The sequence below is a fragment of the Pan paniscus genome, chromosome 3, assembly GCF_029289425.2.
Source record: "Pan paniscus chromosome 3, NHGRI_mPanPan1-v2.0_pri, whole genome shotgun sequence".
NCBI classification, from domain to species: domain Eukaryota; kingdom Metazoa; phylum Chordata; class Mammalia; order Primates; family Hominidae; genus Pan; species Pan paniscus.
Genome location: NC_073252.2, coordinates 2,469,666 through 2,493,454, shown reverse-complemented (window position 1 = coordinate 2,493,454; position 23,789 = coordinate 2,469,666). Strand labels below are relative to the sequence as shown.

At 43.2% G+C, this 23,789-nt stretch overlaps 1 protein-coding gene across 3 annotated transcripts in view; it reads left to right on the top strand.

Annotated features, from left to right (window-relative positions):
- The window catches only part of POLN (DNA polymerase nu), a 171,051-nt gene that overhangs the window by 82,374 nt on the left and 64,888 nt on the right, over positions 1–23,789 (top strand). For all 3 annotated transcript variants that reach the window (XM_063603673.1, XM_055111138.2, XM_063603672.1), the window contains 3 exons: positions 611–667; positions 1,911–1,964; positions 2,935–3,000. In XM_063603673.1, coding sequence (XP_063459743.1) covers positions 611–667; positions 1,911–1,964; positions 2,935–3,000 — 177 coding nt within the window. The remainder of the gene's footprint in view (positions 1–610; positions 668–1,910; positions 1,965–2,934; positions 3,001–23,789) is intronic.

Here is a 23,789-nt window from a genome sequence, read left to right as displayed (position 1 = left end):
CTGCTTCATATGTTGATGAACCCCCAAAAATGATATTGGACCAACGACAGGAAACAGGTAACCTGTGGTAGAAGTCCAGGTGGTGGTTAGCTCTGGGGAAGGAGCCAGTACCTACTGGGGAGATTGGAATGTTTCCTTGCTTGCTGTGGGTGGTGGTTAACAACTGTGCTCACTTTGTGATAATTAACAAACTTTTCTTACTCTCTTGCACTTTCCTATAGGTATGTTATATTTTGATTCTTAAAGTTAATTTTTAAACTCGTAATCCATTACTCCCTCCCTGAAATTATGCAGTTATCGAGCTATACGTTTGTAGGCACTGACATGTTATTTTACCTACCCTGGATTTAGATTTCGCTAACTTAAATCTCAAGAGGAATCTTATTTCCAAGCTTATCTGAGGTGTTTTTAGTGCCCATGTAGACATCAGAATGGTTTTGTAAGGGGTTAGGATTAAGACACTTGATAAACTTGAGTTTATTATGCATCTTTATTTTGGAAAATATGCTCAATTAGACCATTTATTACGAGGACTTTCTCCAGATGAAAATACGTGTTTAAAATGTTAAAATGGACGAATTACATTGGTAGTATCTATTTTCATGTTTAGTTAAATGCTCTGCGAGACCTTCATCCATTACCCAAGATAATTTTGGAATACAGGCAGGTAAGTTAATTTTTTTGTACGTAAAAGGTAAAAGGTGATGAGGGGGAACCATATGGCCCTGTGTCTGTCAACACAAATCCATAATGGCTGAAGTAGCCCTCCCAGCATTCTCAGGGGAATAGAGTTTTGTCAGGTTAACCTTGTACTGGCACTGTTTACTTGTACCCCATGTGATTTTACCGAAGTCTGCAATCAGCCCCACTCGTGAACCCCAAGAGTCAAAATGGAAGAAGACAATGAGGAATCGGAAGTAGGTGGCATGCCACGGCTGTGTGTCGTCGGTGTGCAGGAGACGCCCAGCAGTACCTAGTCTCGAAGCCTCCCACAACCCCTCCCTGGCTTCTAGGTCTGCTAAGACCATGCCGTAGCAGTGTTGTGTCATCTTGCACTTACATTTGCCAGGGATTTCATGAGTGGCCCCCTTCCCTCCCCTGGTGATTCCCTTTCTCTGTTCACACACCTGCCATTTCCTTCCAAAGTTCTCTTTTGGTTGTGAACCACGTTTATAGCTTTTGCCACTGCCCACAGCATAGGTCCTAGTATTCACTGAGCCTGTGGCCTGCTGTATCCTGAGGGCCTGGCAGCTGTGAGGAAGCACACTGGCTCCAGCCTGGCCCTTTCTCCCTGCAACGATGTAAAGGGGCCACCAGAGGAGACACTGTGTCAGGGTATTTGTTTATCTGTTTATCTTTGCAAATTTCCTGTAAATCTAGAATGATTCTAGAATTAATAGATCTATTTTTAAAGAGTGGAATGACATCTTTCTCTGTGGGTCAGTGTTATTTAATCCTGGTACCACCTAAGGTCATTCCAGGACCTCTCGGAGTCATCTAAGGTGATAGTAGCAGCACGTGCCCGGCACTCTGTGAAACACTATTCACACTATTCCTGTTTAAAGACTTAGGCCGGGCACGGTGGCTCACGCCTGTAATCCCAGCACTGTGGGAGGCTGAAGTGGGCGGATCACCTGAGGTCAGAGGTTCGAGACCAGCCTGGCCAACATGGCGAAACCCCATCTCTACTAAAAATATAAAACTTAGCCGAGCATGGTGGCGCATGCCTGTAATCCCAGCTACTCAGGAGACTGAGGCAAGAGAATCACTTGACCCCAGGAGGCAGAAGTTGCGGCGAGCTGAGATCATGCCACTGCACTCCAGCCTGGGCAATGGAGCGAGACTCCTTCCCCCCACAAAAAAAGACTTAAGACTTAAAGAAAATGATTATTCTTGTGTTTCCACCTTAGGTTCACAAGATCAAGTCAACCTTTGTAGATGGATTACTAGCTTGCATGAAAAAGGTAACAAGCTTTACAAAAAGATACTGTGATTAGGACTGTGGTTTTTGTATGAGTTCAGATACATATAGAACCTTTGTAATTTTAGTAAATGATGAAATAGTCTAAATATTCTTTTTTTTTTTTTTTTTTTTTTGAGACAGAGTCTTGCACTGTCGCCCAGGCTGGAGTGCAGTGTCGGGATCTCAGCTCACTGCAACCTCTGCCTCCCGGCTCCAAGCAATTCTCGTGCCTCAGCCTCCCAAGTAGCTGGGATTACAGGTGTCTGCCACCACGCCCAGCTAATTTTTGCTATTTTTAGTAGACGGGGTTTACGTCGTGATCCGCCCGCCTCGGCCTCCCAAAGTGTTGGGATTACAGGCGTGAGCTACCGCACCCAGCCGAAATAATCTAATATTCTTGAAACTATGAGCCATGATATTGGCATCATTTAGGTCCCCTGGCAGCATAGGTTGATGTTATGCCTTGAAACCCTCTGTTTATGAGGAAGCTCTAGCTGACCTGCTGTCACATCCACGATTGCATCTCTGTTCTGGACTCATTTGAGGAAGATGTTACTGTTTTAGTTCAGACTTGAGGAGACTGCAGTCAAGAGATGTTCTGTGACTCGTTCAAGTTCACACAGCAAGTGACAGAACCTGTCTGTGACGCACAGTCCCACCTCGAGCCCGCACCAAGCTCCCCACAGCCCAACAGCCCTTCCTCTCCCCATGCATGGGATTTGTAAGTGACATAAAGTCTTATGGCAGTTCCTACATGGGTTAGGGGGAAACCTCCTTCTTCAGCCTTCCCTGATCACGTGTCAGGAGTTTTGTAACCCCAAGGACATTTCAGGGTTGGAAGTTTAGGGCCAGCAGCTTGTTGGCCTCTGGAGGAGCAGCGAGTGTTGCATGTTGTGAGTGGAGGCTCCGCCACATTCTTAACTTCACATAGCATTGCTGGAGTTTACACGGATTCTTTTTAACTAATAAAGGGCTCCATTTCCTCTACGTGGAATCAGACTGGAACTGTGACTGGAAGACTTTCAGCCAAGCATCCTGTAAGTTGTTTAAACAACTGTCTTTGTTAAACGCCATTTTCCTGCCTTGCTATTGAAGTTTTTTCTCCATATGTGTTTGCCTGTGCACTTTCTGTTTCCAAGAGGGGACTTCATACTGATATGTTGTGTTTTATTCTGTTTATTCTGAGAACATAGCAGGAGAACAAGACAGATGAGTTCTCTTCTTTTGAAGTGCTGAGTTAGCAAGAGGGGGGCTTCACACCCAGAAACCCATGCACTCCAGTGTGCAGGCAAAAAGGACACCCCTACCCCATCTTCCTTTTCAGATTTGTGCCAGACAGGTGGCTTCTGATTTCCAGAAATGTGTTGAAGTATCTGATGCTATGATGAACAGCTCCATTTTTTGGTGGTTGTTGAAGCTGTATCTCTGATGAAGAAAAAAAAAAAAAAGCTCGAAATTCCCTTGAACTTATGATGCAGCTTGCATCACACTTAAAGCACTTAACTTTCTAAATGGCTCTGTATTTTGAACTAAAAAAGACTCATGATTAATTTCTCATTATAGAAAACTCCTTAGATACAGAAAAGAAATAAAAATAGTAATAAGTCACTTGTTATCCACCGTGCAGAACTGTGGTGCCTATCTTTCCACACTTTTTGCTAAGCACATATATTTATAAAATACAATTTTTTAGGCCAGGTGTGGTGGCTCATGCCTGTAATCCCAGCACTTTGGGAGGCCGAGGCGGTGGATCACGAGGTCAGGAGTTCGAGACCAGCCTGGCCAATATGGTGAAACCCCGTCTCTACTAAAAACACAAAAATTAGCTGGGCGTGGTGGCGGGTGCCTGTAGTCTCAGCTACTAGGGAGGCTGAGGCAGGAGAATGGTGTGAACCCAGGAGGCGGAGCTTGCAGTGAGCCGAGATAGCGCCACTGCACTCCAGCCTGGGTGACAGAGCGAGACTCTGTCTAAAAAAAAATACAATTTTTTCTACAAAAATAAAGCCATGCTATTTTATATTATGCTTTCTTATTTTAACATCTCTTGATATCATTCTACATTAATAAATATTGATTTGAATCTATATTTAAATATATGAATTAAATATGTGAATTATTTAAGTACACACTAACATATATATATATAAATATGAATATGTATTCATGGTAAAGAAATACAAGTATGTGGAGGTTTACAAAATGAGCAAATGTTAGTCATCTTTCCCTTCCCTCCGTAACATGTCTGTCCCGTGGGTTCCCTCCATTAATGGTCAGGCCTTCACCCAGGCATTTGCATAGATGGTGTACCGAGTGCATGCAGGCAGAGGGACACACTCAGGTGACTGTGTGAGGAAGAGGAAGAGAGGCTGGGATGGGGTGAGTTTGCGCTGATCGTGTGGCCTCTTGGGTGCATGGACACCCACTCTTGGTCAGTCAGCTCTCGGGCTGCCAGCTGTCTCTGGCCTTGCACTTTAGGGAGCTCTTCTGGGGTCTTTATCTAGCGAAGAGTGGTAGTAATAGCAATAGTAATGTGAATACCAATACCAGCACCAATATCCATGTGAATACCAGTGCCATCTCCTCTGAATGCAGGCACTGCTGCCACGTTACACTTGGGCTAATTTCTCAACCAACCACAACTGCTGTAGTTTCTCTTAGTTGATACTTCTTATCTAAGAGTTATTTAGGAATTCTGCTGAGAAACTTTTCGTGGAGGTCCTTGCTTTTGTTTTTATGCAGTTATAAGTTTCTTTTTCCATTACATTTTCAGTAAATCTCTTGCTGTGTTTTATTCTCTTCCAGAAGTTTCTGAAGGGTCTGGTTTGTGAGTAGCACTCCTCCCAGGTTCTCAGTGAAGCTCTAATTTTACCTATTTATTTTTCTGTTATTTCAGTTGAACTTTTGGAAAGATGAGATGTAAACATAACATGTGCATTCAGCCATGACCTTTAACTGGAAGTTTGTGTCATCTTTTTAACAGCTGCATTGTATTCCATTTAATGGCTGCCCCTATTGATGGTCATTTAGATTGTTTGCAGTTTTAATTATTTTATAGAAATACCATAAACATACCTGTACATTATCATAGCAATACCATACAAACTTCAATAGCAATACCATAACCAATACCATGAACATTTTTGGTACTTTTTTCTGTTGATTTCTGTAGTGTAAATTCCTAGAGATAGAATTTCTGAGTCACAGTATATATGTATTTTTAAGGCTTTATGTTGCCAAATTAGCCTCTCTGCCAAAAATAACATTCCTACCACATAGTGTGTGAAATGCTTGGTCCCTTAATCCTTGCCAACACAAGGAATTTTCGTTTTGATTACTTTCCTGACTCATTTTTTCAATTTCCATTTCTTTAAATATTTGTTGAGGTTGACTACATGAAACAATTATTCTTCTTTGAATTGCCTGTTCATGTCATTTGCCCATTTCTCTGGAGGGTGTTTATTTTTTCCTATTGGTATGGAAAAGCTCTTTATATAATAAAAATTAACCCTTTATAAAATGTTGAATTATTTTCCTCCAATTTTCTTTTGCCTTTTAACTTTTAAGATATATATTCTGGTTTGCCATACTTAAAATGTCTTTTTTTGTTGTTGTTGTTGAGACGGGAGTCTTGCTGTCGCCCAGGCTGGAGTGCAGTGGCGCGATCTCAGCTCACTGCAAGCTCTGCCTCACTGGTTCACGCCATTCTCCTGCCTCAGCCTCCCGAGTAGCTGGGACTACAGGCACCTGCCACCACGCCCGGCTAATTTTTTTGTATTTTTAGTAGAGATAGGGTTTCACCGTGTTAGCCAGGATGGTCTCGATCTTCTGACCTTGTGATCCGCCCACCTCGGCCTCCCAAAGTGCTGGGATTACAGGCGTGAGCCATCGCGCCTGGCCTTAAAATGGCTTTTTAAAATTATACAAATAACAGCCGGGTGCGGTGGCTCACACCTGTAATCCCAGCACTCTGGGAGGCTGAGGTGGGTGGATCACAAGGTCAGGAGATCGAGACCATCCTGGCTTACACAGTGAAACGCCATCTCTACTAAACATGCAAAAAAAATTAGCCGGGCATGGTAGTGGGCGCCTGTGGTCCCAGCTACTTGGGAGGCTGAGGCAGGAGAATGGTGTGAAGCTGGGAGCAGAGCTTGCAGTGAGCCGAGATGGCGCCACTGCACTCCAGCCTGGGCAACAGAGCAAGACTCCATCTCAAAAAAAAAAAAAAAAAAAAAAAATTATACAAATAACACGATATTCCTAAAGAATTCAAACAATAGATAAAAATGTAAATAACAAAGTAAAAAGTCACTCAAAACTCCATATCCCCGCAATAGCCATCTTTAACATTTTGGTAACCATCCTCTAATTTATTTCTTTATGCACACACACATTTACATAAATGGGATCACATTATATATGTTGTTTTTATTGTAGACACTTCTCTCACACCTACATACCTCAGCCCTCCACCCTCAATCCCAGTGCTCTTGGTAGCCCATGACTGCAGCCTAGAGCTTGTATATCCATATTTTCCTTCTGACTTATTATGCAATCTCATATAGGCCCATATATATCTGTACATATACACATAGAGACATGTACTTTGTCATTATTTATTTTACAGATTTAGAATTTTCCTTTCCTGCCTCTTGCTTTTTGCTCTCAGCAACAGCTTGTGGAGATCCCTGCAGCTCACCTGACAGAGGCCTGTCCCAGTCTAGCTATTTGTGTTCCACACGTGGGTGTGTTGTGCAGTTGCCCTCTAAAAGTAAAGCTGCAATGAACGCCATGCATGTATGTCCTGTTGTATTGGTACTTGTATTTTTGTGGGACAGATTTTCAGGTATGGAATTACTGAGTAATTACTGTACTGGGTACAGAGGATAATAAATTTTTACTTTTAATAGCTTTTATTACATTGCCTTCCAAAATGCTTTCAGCCTGTCTCTGCCCTGAGCAATGTGTGGCAGAGCTTTCTCCACTCTCTATGGTGACTTTCCCCTGTACTGACATCCCTCATTGTTTCTGTCTTAGTATCATCTTAGACAGGCTGTCCTCAGCTCCAGGATTATTTAAATATTCACCTCTGTTTTCTGATAGAACATTTGTGCCTCCATTTTTTTACACATAAAACTTGAATCCAGCTGCACACTATTTAAGAAAATACTATGTAGGTTACATGATAATGCCATAAAATGGCTAGAATTTCAGTTACTTTTTTTTTGCTTAAAGTGCACAAAATACAGTTGACTAATATTTTTAAAAATCAGATTATTAGCCTGGGCAGCATAGCAAGACCCCATCTCTACATAAATTTTAAGATGCTTTAAATTAGCTGAGCATGGTAGCTACTTGGGAGGCTGAGGCAGGAGGATCAGTTGAGCCCAGGAGTTTGAGGCTGCAGTGAGTTGTGATCGCATCACAGCACTTCACCCTAGGTGACAGAGCAAGACCTTGTCTCCTAAAAAAAAAAAAAAATCAGGCCAGGTGCAATGGCTCATGTCTGTAATCCTAGCACTTTGGGAGGCTAAGGTGGGCAGATCTCTTGAGCTCAGGAGTTCGAGACCAGGCTGGACAACATGGTGAAACTTCATCTCTACCCAAAATACAGAAAATTAGATTAGCTGGGCATGGTGGTGCACGCCTATGGTCCCAGCTACTCAAGAGGCTAAAGTGGGAGGATTGCTTGAGCCCAAGAGGAGGAGGTCACAGTGAGCTGAGATGACACCACTGCACTCTAGCCTGGTGACAGAGTGAGATCCCACCTCAAAAAAAAAAAAAAAAAAAAAAGAAGAAGAAGAAAGAAAAAAAGAAGAAGAAGAAAGAAAGAAAAAAGAAAATTAGGTTTAGGTTATAGCTGGTTCTCAGTATTTTCAGAAAGCTAATTTTCTCACACACACCCCCTCCTAAGAGAAAGTTATTGCTTCTGGTCCTTTATATGGAAATAAAAAAAGAAGGAAAAAAGAGTCATTGCTACCAGTTGTGCAAAAGTATCCTTGTGTCTCTTTGTAATATCTCCCTCCCCACTCCTCATCTTTTACCCATGTCCTTGGCCACCACTGACTTGCTGTTTGCCACTATCGATTCGTTTGCAGTTTCTGGAAACCTCTGTGAATGGAGCCACACAGCATGGACTCCTCCTGTTGGGCTCCTTGTAGTATCATAGTATCAGTGTTGTTACTATGAGCTTCAGCTACGTTGCTCTGTGTTTCAGTAGCTCATTTCTTTTTACTGCTCAGTAGTGTTCCATGGACTGTGTGTACCCCACTTTGTTTATCAGTTCACCTGTTGATCAATATTTGGGTCATTTCCAGTTTGGGGATATTATTCAGTTTGGGATATTACTACACACATTGACTGCATGTCCTTACATGGATAGATACTTTTTTTTCTCTTGGTTAAATACCAAAGAGTCAAGTAGCTAGTCATACAGTAGGTGTAGGTTTCACTTTTTAAGCAACTGCCAAACTGTTTTTCCAGAGTGGTTCTACCATTTGACATTCCTACCAGCAGTGTATGAATTCTACTTCTTTTACACTCCTAGCAGCATTTGATCTGGCCGGTCTTTCTAATTTGAGCCATTCTGCTAGATGTCTTGTGGTGTCTCACTGCAGTTTTCATTGCATTACCCTGATGACTACTGCTGAGAGTCCTTCCATGTGTTAATTTGCCAGTCATTTTTCTTTTTCAGTGAAGCACCTAGTCATACCTTCTGCGTATTTTAAAGGGACTGCTTATTTTCTTATCATTAAGTTTTGAGAGTTCTGTATGTATTCTAGATACAAGTCCTTTATCAGGTATATTCTTGGCAGATATTTTCTTCCAATCTGTGGCTTGTCTTCTTTTGACACCATCTTTTGAAGAGCAGAAGTTTTAAGTTTTAATGAATTCTGATTTATCAATGAGTTCTTACATGGATCATGCTTTGATATTGTATCTAAGAAACCTTTGCCTAAACCAAGATCACAAGTATTTTTTCTACATTTTTTTCTAGACGTATTATAGTTTTGGGCTTTACGTTTAGAGCTATGACTGTTGTTTATGGTGTAAAGTGAGTGTTTAACATCATCTTTCTTACAAGTGGATATCCAGTTGTCCCAGCACCGTTTCTTGAAAAGACCATCTTTCCTCCCATTTAATTACCTTGGCGCCTTTGTCTAAAATACATTCACTATCAATATAAGGGTTTAATACTGTACTCTGAACTCAGTCTAGTTGATCTATATACTTACCATTGCCAGCAATGCGTTGTCTTTATTATTGTAGCTTTCGAGTAAGGTTTTAAATTGGGGCATGTAAGTCCTCCAACATTGTTTTTTTAAAAAAGAAAAAAAAAGGTTATTTTGGGTCTTTGGTCTTTTGCATTTCCATATGAACTTTGTAATCAGCAGTTTGTCAATTTTTACAAAAAAGCCTGCTGAGATTTTCATTGGGATTACCTTGAATCGAGAACTCAATCTGGGGAGAATTGGCCACTTTATTTTGATAAAATAACCTTTTTTATCCCTGGTATTGTTCTCTGCTTTGAAATCTATTTTGTCTAATATAAAATATTAATTTAATATTAGCTAATAAAATGTTAGAATAATTTTGGAAATAATACAATTAATAAAAATATAATTTAATATTAATGTTAAATAACCACTCCAGTTTTCTTTGAATATTAGCATGGTATTTTCTATTCTTTTACTTTAAACTATTTGTATGTGTGTGTATGTGTCTCTCTCCCACTTCTTTTTGTTTTGTTTTGTTTTGTTTTTTGTTTTTTGTTTTTGTTTTTGTTTTTAAGATGGAGTCTCACACTGTTGCCCAGGCTGGAGTGCAGTGGCGTGATCTTGGCCCACTGTAACCTCTGCCTCCCGGGTTCAAGCGATTCTCCTGCCTCAGCTTCCCGAGTAGCTGGGATTACAGGAGCCCACCAACACGCCCAGCTAATTTTTGGTATTTTTAGTAGAGACGGGGTTTCACTATGTTGGCCAGGCTGGTCTCAAAATCCTGACCTCGTGATCCGCCCTCCTTGGCCTCCCAAAGTGCTAGGATTACAGGTGTGAGTCAACGCGCCCGGCCCTCTCTCTCTCTTTTTAGACACAGGTCTCACTCTGTTGCCCAGGCTAGAGTACAGTGATGTAATCATAGCTCACTGTAGCCTCCAACTCCCGGGCTCAAGTGATCCTTCTGCCTCATCCTTCAGAGTATCTAGGACCACAGATGTATGCCACTGTGCCTGGCTAACTTCTTAATTTTTTTTAGAGATGGGTCTTGCTATCCTATATCCTTTAGGCCAGGAGTTCAAGATCAGTCTGGGCAACATAGATTCCAATAATAAGAAAAATCCTATCTACCCATGTAGTTACTGTTTCCAATGCCCTCATTTCCCTGTTTACAACCAGGTTTCTTTTTGGCGTCATTTTCCTTCTGCCTAAAGGACATCCTTTAACATTTCCTGCATTGTAGGTCTGCCATTGATGAATTCCCCTGGCTTTTGTAGATCTGGAAATGTCTTTATTTCATCTTTGGTTTTGTTTTTTGTTTTGGGTTTTTGTTTGTTTGTTTGTTTGTTTTTGAGATAGGGTTTCACTCCTGTCGCCCAGGCTGGAGTGCAATGGTGCGATCTCAGCTCATGGCAACTTCTGCCTCCCAGGCGCAAGCAATTCTTCTGCCTCAGCCTCCCAAGTAGCTGGGACTACAGGCGCATACCACTGCGCCCAGCTAATTTTTGTATTTTTTGTAGAGATGGGGTTTCACCATGTTGCCCAGGCTGGTCTTGAACTCCTAAGCTCAAGCCATCTGCCTGTTTCAGCCTCCCAAAGTTCTGGGATTACATACCCACATCCAGCCTGTAACCACAGTGACAGGTCACTGTACCCAGCCCTCACCTTTGGTTTTTTAAAGTTATTTTTGCGAGGTATAAAATTCTCAGTTAAAAGGTTTTTTTTCTCAATACTTTGAAGATGTTACTTTCTTCTCACATTGTTTGATAGGAAGTCTTTCATCACTATCTTCATATATGTGTCTTTTTTCTTTACTGCTTTTACCTTATCACCATTTTTGAAAAATTTGATTATGATATAGTATCATGTTTCTTGTATTTGGGATTCATTGAGTTTCTTGGATCTTTGGTTTGGTTTTCATCAAACCTGAAAATTTATTGGTGATTATTTATTCACATACTTTTTTTTTTTTTGTGGGGGGGACAGAGTCTCGCTCTGTCGCCCAGGCTGGAGTGCCGTGGTGCAATCTCGGCTCACTGCAACCTCCGCCTCCTGGGTTCAAGCAATTCTCCTGCCTCAGCCTCCTGAGTAGCTGGGATTACAGGTGCATGCCACCATGCCCAGCTAATTTTTGTATTTTTAATAGAGACAGGGTTTCACCATGTTGGTCAGGCTGGTCTCAAATTCCTGACCTTATAATCTACCCACCTCGGCCTCCCAAAGTGCTGGGATTACAGGCATGAGCCACCGTACCCGGCCTATTCACATACTTTTTATGGGCCTCCTTTTCTCTCCTCTCCATCAGGGACTCCACTTATAATTACATACATTAGGTCAATTTGTCCCATAGCTCACTGAATTTGTCCATAGCTCACTGAGACTCACTTTTATTCTTTTCCTTGGATTTTCTTCTGTTTCAATTTGGATAGTTTCTATTACTATATTGTCTAGTTCACTGATTGCTGTAGTTCAATATTTGCTTTATTAGAACCTCAGTCTATGTCCTCCTAGATATTCCCTATACTTCCTCTAGCATAATGCTCGTTATACTGTATTATAACATCCTGCACTTCTGTTCACCTCACTGGACTGTAAATTCCATGAGAATGGGAGCCTTTTCTGTGTGCTTCACTGACATTTCCCCAAGCCTGGCTCTGTACCTGGAATGCAGTAGGCACCAAGTGTGTATTGAATGAAAAACCGGGCTGGGCACGGTGGCTCATGCCTGTAATCCCAGCACTTTGGGAGGCTGAGGTGGGCAGATCACCTGAGGTCAGGAGATCGAGACCAGCCTGACCAACACGGAGAAACCCCACTTCTACTAAAAATTCAAAAATTAGCTGGGCATGGTGGTGTGCACCTGTAGTCCCAGCTACTCGGGAGGCTGAGGCAGGAGAATCGCTTGAACCTGGGAGGCAGAGGTTGCGGTGAGCCAAGATCACGCCATTGTGTTCCAGCCTGGGCAACAAGAGTGAAACTTTGTCTCAAAAAAAAAAAAAAAAAAAAAAAAGAAAAGAAAAGAAAAGAAAAACTGGATGTCTGATCTACTCTTGAATTGTCTTTCAGTGTCTCAAAATCATTTGGTTTGGGGTCATGATCAGTATTATGGCCTGTTGACAGTGTGGGCCAATCTGTTCTCCATGCTGGACTGTCACCCTCTTCACCCTGGGCATGGATTGGTCATGGAGTCTTGTTTTTCTAAGTCCTCCTCTTTCCCCAACTCAGATACTTTAGGGATCATCTTGTCGATCCTTGTTTTGAAAGCCCCTCTTAGAACTGTCATTTTTTACGAAGGCCTCCTCATGGGAAGGTGTTGAGGACCTTTGTTCTCATTGCACTGCCAGGAGCCACATTCTTAAATCTAATACCTCCTTATCACACGTGGCTTTGAGGTCTCTCCTAATGTTTCTGCATCAGCAGAGCCAGTTTTTGTCAATGTCCTCATTTCACTACAGTGCCACTCATGATACTGGCTCAGAATTTATCAACATTATGTAATTCAAAATATCTGACCTTTCACATTGTATTCTTATGAATTCTTTAGTATCTTGAGTTCTCATTTTTCTTGCAGCATAGTATTTAATTTTTAAAAATGTTATAGCTATATTAATTGGAAATGTTAAAATCTAGGGATTATTTAGCTGGATATTTGCTTTGGTTTCTTGGTTGGTGAGTCTTTCTCCCCCTTAGTTTTTTTTATTTTCTTAAATATATGCTCACTGTTGCATTAGCATGTTTGTACTAGCTTTGTAGTATCTAGCTGGGATGGAGCCAAATTAACATTTTGTCCTATGGTGATAATACTTTGATATAATTTGTTTCCTTGATTCCTCATGCTTTCGCCTGCCTTCAAGCCATTGCTGTTGTTACCTCTGTCGAGATACTTTTTCTGCCCCTAGATCCATGAACATATCTTCCAGCCCAGCTTTCTTGGCCTGGCTGCTGCCCGTTAGTTCTTCTGATTTCAGTGCAGAGGACATGTCCTCAAAAGCCTTGTTCAGCCCCCTGCCCCTATCTGCCTGCCCCTCCCCACACCAGAGCTCAGTGAGATACCCCTTTTCCTAGTAACAAGCTATAGAGCCCAATACAGTGATCGTGTGTGTATTCATCATTCAGCTTAAAAGCTTCAACATTACTTGAGTGCTTTTGTTGTTGTTGTTGAGATGGAGTTTTGCTCTTGTTGCCCAAGTGGAGTGCAATGGCGCAATCTTGGCTCACTGCAACCTCCACCTCCCGGGTTCAAGCAATTCTCCTGCCTCAGCCTCCCAAGTAGCTGGGATTACAGGTGTGTGCCACCACGCCTGGCTAATTTTTTGTATTTTTAGTAGAAACGGGGTTTCGTCATGTTAGCCAGGCTGGTCTGGAACTCCTGACCTCAGGTGATCCGCCTGCCTCAGCCGCCCAAAGTGCTGGGATTACAGGTGTGAGCCACCACGCCCGGCCTACTTGACAACATTTAAAGCCCCTGTTAATCCTTTCCCAAGTGTGTTCTTCCCAATTCAGCTCCCTTTTCTATTCTACATTTAGTTTTTATCATCCCATTTTAATGCGTGCATTTATTTATTTATATTTTCTTAAATATATATATTTCCTTAAATGATAGATTGTCTTTTTTTTTGCTATTTTAAAGTTTATATAAATTATAGCATATTGTACTTATAAATTTGCTGTTTTCATTCAACATTATGTTTTTGAGATTTATCTGTGTTGACAGACGTAGCTCTAAATTATTCATCTTGGCTGCTATATAGTATGTCATTGTACAGATATACTAGGTTGTTTCCAATATTTCACTATTAAAAACAATGCTGCAAGAAAAAAAGTAAATGCTGGGAAGAGTATTTATGAACATGTGCGAGGGTTCCTCTAGCACCTCACCAGTATTGCCTGACGATAGGGCATGCTGGTATTCAACTCTCCTGCCATCACTAAACACCCTCCAAATGAGTGGACTGACTCATGTTCTCACCTGCAGTGTGATAGAGACCTCATCGCCCTACAGACCACCGCACTTGGTATTACCAGATTTTTAAGTTTTTGCCAATTTGATGAGTGTGGATTAGTATCTTATTGTGACTTAATTCACATTACTTTTATTAGTAATGAAGGTCAGTGTATTTTTATGTTTATTTGTCATTTGAATTTTTTCAATGACTCACTTGTTTATCTCTTTTGCCCATTTTCAGTTTAGTGGTTTGTCTTTTTCTTATTAATTTGTAAAAGTTCTTTATGTATTATGAATACTAGTCTTTTGTGCACTTATATAATTATCTTCTCCCAGTCTGTGGTTGGTTTGTTTTTCTCAGATTGGATTCTATGTCTTTGATTTACAGATTTTTAAAAAATATTGTCAAATTTGTGGTCTTTTCCTTTAAGGTTTGTACCTCTCTGTGTCTCATTTAAGGAACCCTTTCTTACTTGGAGATCATAAAGATACTCAAATTCTCTCTTTTTTTTTCGCCTATAGTGTGTTCTATGATAGCAAATTCTCTCTTAATAAAGTTACTTTTTACATTGAGTCTTTAATTCCCTTGGAATTTGTTAAGGTAGCGATCTGATTATTTTTCCATTTGGGTAACATTTGTTATAGCTATTGTTACTGTAAGAACTACAGTAATTTGTAATGCCTCTGTCATTTGTGAATTTTGACAAATGCATAGGTCTGTTTCTAGGCTCTCAATTCTGTGCCTTTGGTCTATTTCCATATTCTTACCACTCTTAACTTCCAATAGTTTCATGACAGATGTGTATTCCCAGAGTGTCGACTACCTAACGTGGTCATCGTTCCGTTGCTAGGGATTGCCTTCCCTCTACTGTAGGCTCCTTGAATTTTTTCAATATTTTATTCCAAGAAACAAGCACAATGTCTACCAGTTGATAGGTAATCGCTAAATGTTATTGAAGGAAAGAGTAAAACCAGGGACTTAACATCTTAGTTATCGAGTGCTAAATACAGCTAACGGATTATTGGGGTGTGGGGGAGCAATTTTTAAGGAAAAATACGTAGCATTCATTCTTACAGCCTATATTCACTAGGTAACGGAATTTCCTCCAGTAGTTTATATATTATTTAAAATTAATTATTTGTAGGTTATGTGTTTGAAGAACTAGCATTTTTCATAATGGCTGGCACGTGGCAGGATTTTGATGAATACAATGAATGAATTCTTCTAGTTAAGAAAAGAGTCTTCTTAAGAATATTTTTAGGACCAGGGGCGGTGGCTCACACCTGTAATCCCGGCACTTGGGGAGGCTGAGGCAGGCAGATCACAAGGTCAGGAGTTCAAGACCAGCCTGGCCAACACAGTGAAACCCCATCTCTACTAAAAATACAAAAATTAGCCGGGCATGGTGGCACGTGCCTGTAGTCCCAGCTACGTGGGAGGCTGAGGCAGGAGAATCATTTGAACCCAGGAGGTGGAGGTTGTGGTGAGCCGAGTTCACGCCACTGCACTCCAGTTTGGGTGATAGAGTGAGACTCCGTCTCAAAAAAAAAAAAAAAAAAAAAAAAAAAAGAACAAATTTTTAACAGTGAATATGTATTTTATAGAAGACCCTTTTTACAACTTTAAGGAAAGTTATTGGTTGTTCAAAATAATATATTTAAATCATATGTTTAAAATATATGATATTTTGAAGACAATATATTAAGTTCCCATGGGCAATGTATTACCACCTGAAGTTGCTGGGTATAAGTTGCACTTTAGTTTTGAAGGACATCTGGGTTGTTTCCAGTTTTGGGTTGTTAAGATAAGGTTGCCATAGACATTCATATATAGGTTTTTGTGTGTACTTGTCTTTATTTTTCTGGGATAAGTGTGCACAAGTCAATTGTTGGATCATATATTTTTAAATATATTACTGAATTCTATATGCTAATATTAAAGGATTTTGTGTGTATGTTTCTGAGGGATATTAATCTGTCTTCATCTGGTTTTTGTTTCACGGTACTACTAGTTTCATAAAATGAATTGGGAAGTGTTCCTTCCTCTTGTGCTTTTTGGGAGATATCGTGGAATTGGTGTTAATTCTACTTTAAATACTTGATAGAATCCTCTAATGAAATCATCTCGGTCTAGATATTTATTTTTGGGGAGTTTTAAAATTACGAGTTCAAGTTCCTTACTAGTTATACAGTTGCTCACATTATCTCTTTCATATTTGGTGAATTTCAGTTGTTTTTGCTTTTTGAAGAATTGGTCCATTTTGTCTAAGTTGTGAAATTTACGTGCGTGTGATTTTTCATAACATTTCCTTATCCTTTTGATGTCTTAGGGTCTGTAGTGATATTCCCGGTTTCATTTCTGATATTGATAATTTGTGTCTTCTCTGTTTTTTCTTTGTCAATCTACTGAGAGTTTTGTCAATTTTATTGATCTTTTCATTGATTTTCTCTACTATTTTTCTATTTTCAATTTATCAATTTCCATATTATTTCCTTTTTCTGCTTGATTTGGGTTTATTTTGCTTTTCTTTTTCTAGGCTTTTTAGGTATAAGCCTAGATTATTGCTTTGAGACTTTTTCTTTTTTCTCGTGTGCATTTTTAGTGCTATAAATTTTCCTCTCAGCACTGCTCTATCTTTAACCCATACATTTTGACATGTTATAGTTTGTCCAAAAAAAAATTGCATCAGAGTTAAACATGTAAGGGAGAGTTTATTTAAGATTATAGCAACAGGGGAGAGAGATTGAACTCAACTCCAAATACCACACTGGCAGCTGGAGATTTATAGCCAACAGAGTGGGTGAGGGTTCAGTAGATGGAAAATTACCAAAAAAATCTTGGCTGGGTATCAAGCATGGCGGAGGTGGGGGTGGGGGATTAAAAAAAAAACACACAAACACGGGTTTTTGTGTGGTGTTTGGCTGGAGTAGAATAGTTATTGTCTAAAGGTTTCCTTTCTCGCTAGGCTGTCCTTTTCCTGGTCCTTTGGCTAATGAGAGCAGGCTTTTGTTAGGTTTTGGTTTTTTGTTTTGTTTTGTTGTTGTTTTTGTCTGTGGTTATTGGCATTTCCAGGCTACTGGCTTGTCTGGGACACATTAGGCAAAAAGAAACCTGGGGCTCACCTCTGTGAGATTCTTTGGGTCCCATGGTCCCTAGCCAGTCTGCCTTATTTTCTCCACCTTTCCGAGTCTCTTACACTTGCCCAGGGTTTTAGTTGTATCTTGGGACAGGGATAGGAAACGTGTTTACACAACCTTCCTGGAAGCAGAAGTCTCCTTATTGGCAGCTTTAATCGAACAAAATACTTGATAGCACAGGGGTAGTTTTGAGAAACCCTCCAGTGCATATTTTGTTCCCAGCACCTCTTGCTACTTAGAGACTGCCTGCCCAGTGGGGCTGAGGCCTCTATTACTTCAGAGGGAGAGGGAGTTACAGCTGAGAATAAAGGAATCAGTGTTCAGCTCTGGCTTTCAACTAGAACTTGTGAAAGGGCACAGCAGAAACAAGAAAAGTATCGGCATGAGAGATCAAAAAGTGTTTTGTTTTGTTAATTTTTGAATTTCAGAAGCTTCCTTTTAAATATCAAGACTCAAAGCCTTGTATTTTTAGAGTTTAACATTATAAAGGAAGCCATTGAGTAGAGAGGATGCAAGAGACCCACTTCACAGGAGGGAGAGGGTACCTCCTTGGCTTGGAAGAGGTGCTGAGGGGGAGAGCATGAGAGCAGAACCAAGAGCTGAGCACACTTTGAAAGAGTCTTTGAAAGGCTCTGACTTCCTCTGGCCCCTCTGGGTTAGAAACTCAGAGTGTGGGTGGAAAGCCAGAGGAGGGGAATGCCAGCGCCCCATAGGCTGGGTCGCAGTCTCCAGGAGTGCCATGCCGAGGGGGCCGGAAGCAGTGCTCTCCAAGGAGCCTGAGAGGGGGCTGGAAGCTCCTGTGGTCCTGGGGTCCTGCACTCCCCTGGTATGGAAACCAAGGCTGCCCATGTTTTCTGGGTTCTCACTGGTCCATGGAGGAGAGCTGTGAGATGGACAGCCAAAAGCCAGGTCCACAGGGAGGGTGCCATTGAGCTTCAGGAGGTAGCAGTGTCGCCAGAGCCAGCACCAGGGCCCAGTTGGCAGAGGACATATGCCAGATGCTGGCTGTGCTGAGAGCACAGAACGCACCGCAGTCCTTCATGAACACTTCACCAACAGAGCAGACAGGGCAAGGACATGGGCGGCCGAGGCCCACAAGGGCAGGGTGGCCACAGCTGGGGACACAGGACCCTCTCTTCAGGTGCCGGGGGTTATGTAGGCTCCCAGCATCATCCACCACCCCAGGCACCACCTTGGGAAGGAGAAGTGTGAGTGGAAGGAGAAGGACAGAGAGGGGAGAGCAGCTGGGCTCTGAATCCACCAGCTGTGAATGCCACACTGACCAAGTGCTTTCCCCACGTGTCTGAACTGGAGGTTAAAATACCACAATCCATGTGTTCAGGCAGACTTTCAGTTGCAGATCACACAAAACCAAACTCAGCTGACCTAAACAATTAAGGGTATGTCTCAGCTTACCTGACCTAGAAGGCAGAAGAAGGGCTAGCTTCAGGCAAGGTCTGATCTGGCAGCCTACATTATATGGGCACACCCAGCTTCTCTCTGCCCTTTCCTCAGCCTCTTTCTTGCATAGCCTCCCCACGGGTCCCAGCAGGCCTGGGCAGTGCTTGCTGGGTTTCTCTCCAGTGGGGATGCAGAGCGCCTCATGCAGCTTCACAGAAGGATGAAGAAGTGCGTCTCACAGATGCCTTGGCAAGTGTCTCCCTGTGTCTCCATGACCTGACAATGAAGTCTGCTGGTTGGCTTAAAGGAGGGGGGTGGTGGGCACCGTCATGAAGATCCGAGTGCCATTTTCTAAACAAAATGGAAAAGAAAGTATTGTGTGGCCCCAAATAGCTGTGTCCTCCACAAGTGGCAATTTTTTTTTTTTCCCGAGACAGAATCTCACTCTGTCGTCCAGGCTGGAGTGCAGTGGCGTCATCTTGGCCCACTGCAACCTCCACCTCCCTGATTCAAGCAATGCTCATGCCTCAGCCTCCTGAGTAGCTGGGATTACAGATGTACAACCACCGTACCTGGCTAATTTTTGTATTTTTAGTAGAGATGGGGCTTTGCCATGGTGGCCAGGCTGGTCTTGAACTCCTGGCCTCAAGTGATCCACTCACCTTGGTCTCCCAAAGTGCTGGGATTACAGGCATGAGCCACTGCGTCCAGCCCAAGTGGCAAATTATTTTATTCCTACAGTCAGCAGAAATAAGAGTTTCAAATTTTAAACCTATTCCATGCATCAATTTAACAAATCCTGGCCAGGCGCGGTGGCTCACACCTGTCATCCCAGCACTTTGGGAGGCTGAGGCGGGTGGATCATAAGTTCAGGAGTTTGAGACCAGCCTGACCAACAAGGTGAAACCCCCGTCTCTACTAAAAATAGAAAAATTAGCCAGGTGTGGTGGCTCACGCCTGTAATCCCAGCTACTCAGGAGACTGAGGCAGGACAATCACTTGAACTGGCAGGCAGAGGTTGTAGTGAGCCAAGATTGTGCCACTGCGCTGTAGTCTGGGCGACAGAGTGAGACTCTGTCTCAAAAAAATAAATAAATAAATAAATAATCCCTTTGAATGTACCCAAAAAAAGGTGAAAGAGCTGTTTATTACTTACCTTTTGAGTTCTAATAGGAAGTGTTCTATTCTGTTTTCCAGAACCCCAGCCACTCGTAAGTTGTTATTTCCTGGAGAGTCTTATAAAATTTTCTTCAGGGCACTGACTTGCACCCCCAGATGGAGAGGCCTTTCTTTCCTGATGTAGTCTTTAGGCTCTGTTTTCATTAGGACCCACATAAATGATATAAGTGCTATTCTGAAGTAATTCTAATCAAGGCCTTTACATTGTTGCCATGTTATTTTTCTGCTTTCCTGATGAATATTCCTCCCATGTAATTTAAATATCTATCAAAAGATTTATTAGCAAGGTGTTCATATACCACGCAATTACTGCTAAATCTGCACTATTTGAAACCCAAATGAACTTTTAAAATCTTTATACTTTATTATTTTGAGTGATTTAATATTTTCCTATTTCTATCTAGAGTAAACTGAGCCATCCCCTCATTCCATGCATCACCTCACAGTGGGAAGAGGAGCATTCAGGTACTTTCTGTGCATTGCCTCTTGACAGGGACATATGCAGAGCAGGTTCCACTGTGTGCAGCGCACATTGCTATTTTCTCTTCTATTCAGTTCACCTTTGAAAGTGCTGTTTGTGACCCACTAAGGAACTGGGACCTGCAGTTTAAAATGGATTATCAGGGCCAAAGGCTGGCAGGTGGAGGAGCCTGGCCTCCCTTTGAGTCACGCTGCCCAGCACAGTGACCACAGCCTTGCTGACCCCAGGGGAGCTGCAGGCCCCAAGCTCCGGCCAGCCCTGCTTGGCAGAGGCTCACGCTTCCCCCTGGGGGCCTGGCCCATTTCCGTGGCTCCTCCCTCTCCCCACTCTGCCCTGCTGGTGACCCAGTGTGGCTCTGCCCTTCCCCTCTGACCCTGGGGCTTGTCCCCTTCCCAGAGGAGGGGCTCCTCTCCCTCTGCCCATTTGTTGTGGTCAAGGGTGCTCATCCTTGCTCCTCGGAGTCCACTGCACGAGCATCTCCTTTCCCGGCAGCTTCCACGCCTGCGCACATGCTCACCAGTCTCAACCCTCTTCATTCAGCTTTCCTTCAGGAATATTAGGAGAAAAAAAAAAAGGCACAGTGATTTCACCTTTTTCTTTTCTTTTTTTTGAGACAGAGTCTCACTCTGTTGCCCAGGCTGGAGTGCAGTGGCACATTCTTGGCTCACTGTAACCTCTGCCTCCCGGGTTCAGAGTAGCTCAGCCTCCCGAGTAGCTGGGATTACAGACATGCTCCACCACACCTGGCTAATTTTTGTATTTTTACTAGAGACCAGCTTTCATCTTATTGGCCAGGCTGGTCTCAAACTGCTGACCTCAAATGATCCGCCCACCTCAACCTCTCAAAGTGCTGGGATTACAGGTATGAGCCACCGTGCCTGGCTGATTTCACCATTTTTAAGCCAGATCTTTGGCTTCTCCTCTGAGCTACCCTGTGGGGGTGGCGATTCCTCAGCTCAACTGGTCACACAGGCTGGAGCCCAGGGGTCCCGGCTGGGCACCAAAGCCTTTGGGCCTCCTGGTATAGCTGTCCCCACCCTTGTTGCCTACACATCTTGGTGCCAGCCTTCCAGCTCCCCACCCACCTTCCTGCTCTCATCCCTCCAGCCGGGAGAGTCAGAAATGCAAGCCCAGCTCCACAGCTCCAATCCCTAAAGTCTCCAGTGGCTCCCAGAGCTCTTGGGGTAACTAATGTCTGGTCTCCTCACCTAGCTCTTAGGGCTTTGGGTGATCTGACCCCACCTGCTTCTCCAACCCCATTTCCTGTCACTCTCCATTCATCATCATTCATTCAACAGATGTTTTCTGAACACCTGTGTGCCAGGATGTTCAGGGTGCTTGCACTGTATGGGTCAAAACTCTATCCTGGCTGGGCACAGTGGCTCATGCCTATAATCCCAGCACTTTGGGAGGCTGAGGTGGGCGGATCACAAGGTCAGGAGTTCGAGACCAACCTGGCCAACATGATGAAACCTTGTCTCTACCAAAAATACAAAAATTAGCTGGGCGTGGTGGCGTACACCTATAATCCCAGCTACTCGGGAGGCTGAGGCAGGAGAATTGTTTGAACCCAGGAGGAGGAGGTTGCAGTGAGCCAAGATCACACCACTGCACTCCAGCCTGGGTTACAGAGTAAGACTCTGTTCCCCCACCGACCTGCCCCCCCGACCGAAGAAACACCTCTGCTCTATGGAGTCTTGGAGATAGAGGGCATGAGACAGCCAATACGCATGTGGAATGAGAAACGATACAGAGGAGAGTGAAATGTGAATGTGTGGAACGTATGTAGTGGAGGGAGGATTGCCAGCCTCGGGAAAGCAGTGTTAAAGAGGTTGGGGAGGGGGCAGCTGAGCAGAAGCGTTAGTGGGTGAGGGGGGCCACGGGAGTGTATCAGGCGGAGCAGGCAGAGGGGGCTGCCCATCCAAGCCACTCACAGGGTTCCAGACCCCACATGGGGTCAGGGCCACACTGCCCTTCAGGCTGCAGGTCAGGCTCCACGAGCTGCTTAGGTCAAGTGCAGTGGCATCAGCCTGGCCCAGGTGCCATAGCAGGTGTGCTGCTGTGGCCCTCACTCTGAGCTCTGTGCCAGCTGCCCTTTTCTGTGTTTTTGTTGTGGTTTTCACTTGGATTTTTTTTTAATCAAGAAAAATTATTTCAAGAGACTGCTGGCATTGTCTGGCAGACTCTGGAGGCAACAGAACCTTGGCTTAGGGCAGAACTGAGTTCAAATCTCAGCTCAGTCAATAGATGTGTTACTCTAGCAAGTTACTTAACTTATGGAAACCTCACTTTTCTCATCCATGAAATGATAAAAGCAGCACCTTCTTTGCTAGGTTATTGTGAAAATTATTTATTTTTCGTCTTACTCATTCAGCCACTATTTGTGAATTGCTCCTGTGTGCTGGGCTGTGTAGTAGGTGCTGGGGACACAGTGAAAACGCCGTGGGCCCTGCCCCGGGAGGCTGTGTCCAGAGGGCGGAGTGCCGTGTGGCTGTTCTGCACAGCACCTCTCAGGTGCCTCACACAGCCTGGCACCCAGGAAGGCATGTGTGGGGCGACTGCCACAGCTTTCTCAAGACAAGGCGAACCAGCATGCCCTCAAGCTGGCCAAGACCCTGTGACTATCACTTTCCTTTGGCTTCATTCCAGAGGCTGCAAGGACATAGTCAACACATTAAAAGCAGGGCTGCCATCACCTTTTCCCTATTTCCACCACCTCCCCAGTTTGGCACCTTCCATCTGGAGCTTCAGTCAGGTAGACAGATGAAGATACCCAGGCCCACACAATACCTAGGGAGAAAAGCAACAGGCTCATGTACCTCCTGGGTGCAACCCCTTCACCCACAGCTGAGACTATTCCCTGCATAGCATTTCACTAACAGCTACTGAGATTTTAACAAATGCCACATTGTAGAATTAAAACGTCATCTCAGCACCTTGCCTTTCACTGAATGTTAAATAAAGGCTGTTAACATTCAATTTTTTTAGATCAGTTCTCTTATTTGCAAAAACATACCAAGTTCACCATGAAAACAGATGCTGGGATGTGCCCCATCCACATGGCTGGCACTTTCCCCTGCAACCACTCATGGGAGACTTGGGCTGCCCAGAGCAACCCATGAGGGCTGAGCACAGGTGCCTTCCTCTGCGGGGTTCAGCTGGGCTTATTTAACAGGCAGCTGAGACGTGATCTCCACACATTTTGATGTCCACAGTAATAGCAGAAAACTGTATACCCTAGAGGAGATTAAAATTGTAAGAAAATTATTCCAGTTTGCTTCCATTTCCGTAGTTTGGGGAACTTAAACCAGTCATTCTGCTGTATGATTGCGTTACTGTGTGCTCTCTCTGCTCAGCTTAGGAGACACATGGGCATGGTCTCCGCCCCCTGGACATTCGTTGGACCTGGGAGATGAAATGTTCATGGGTGGTCAACACGAGGGGACCAGCTTATGTAATGTAAATAACATG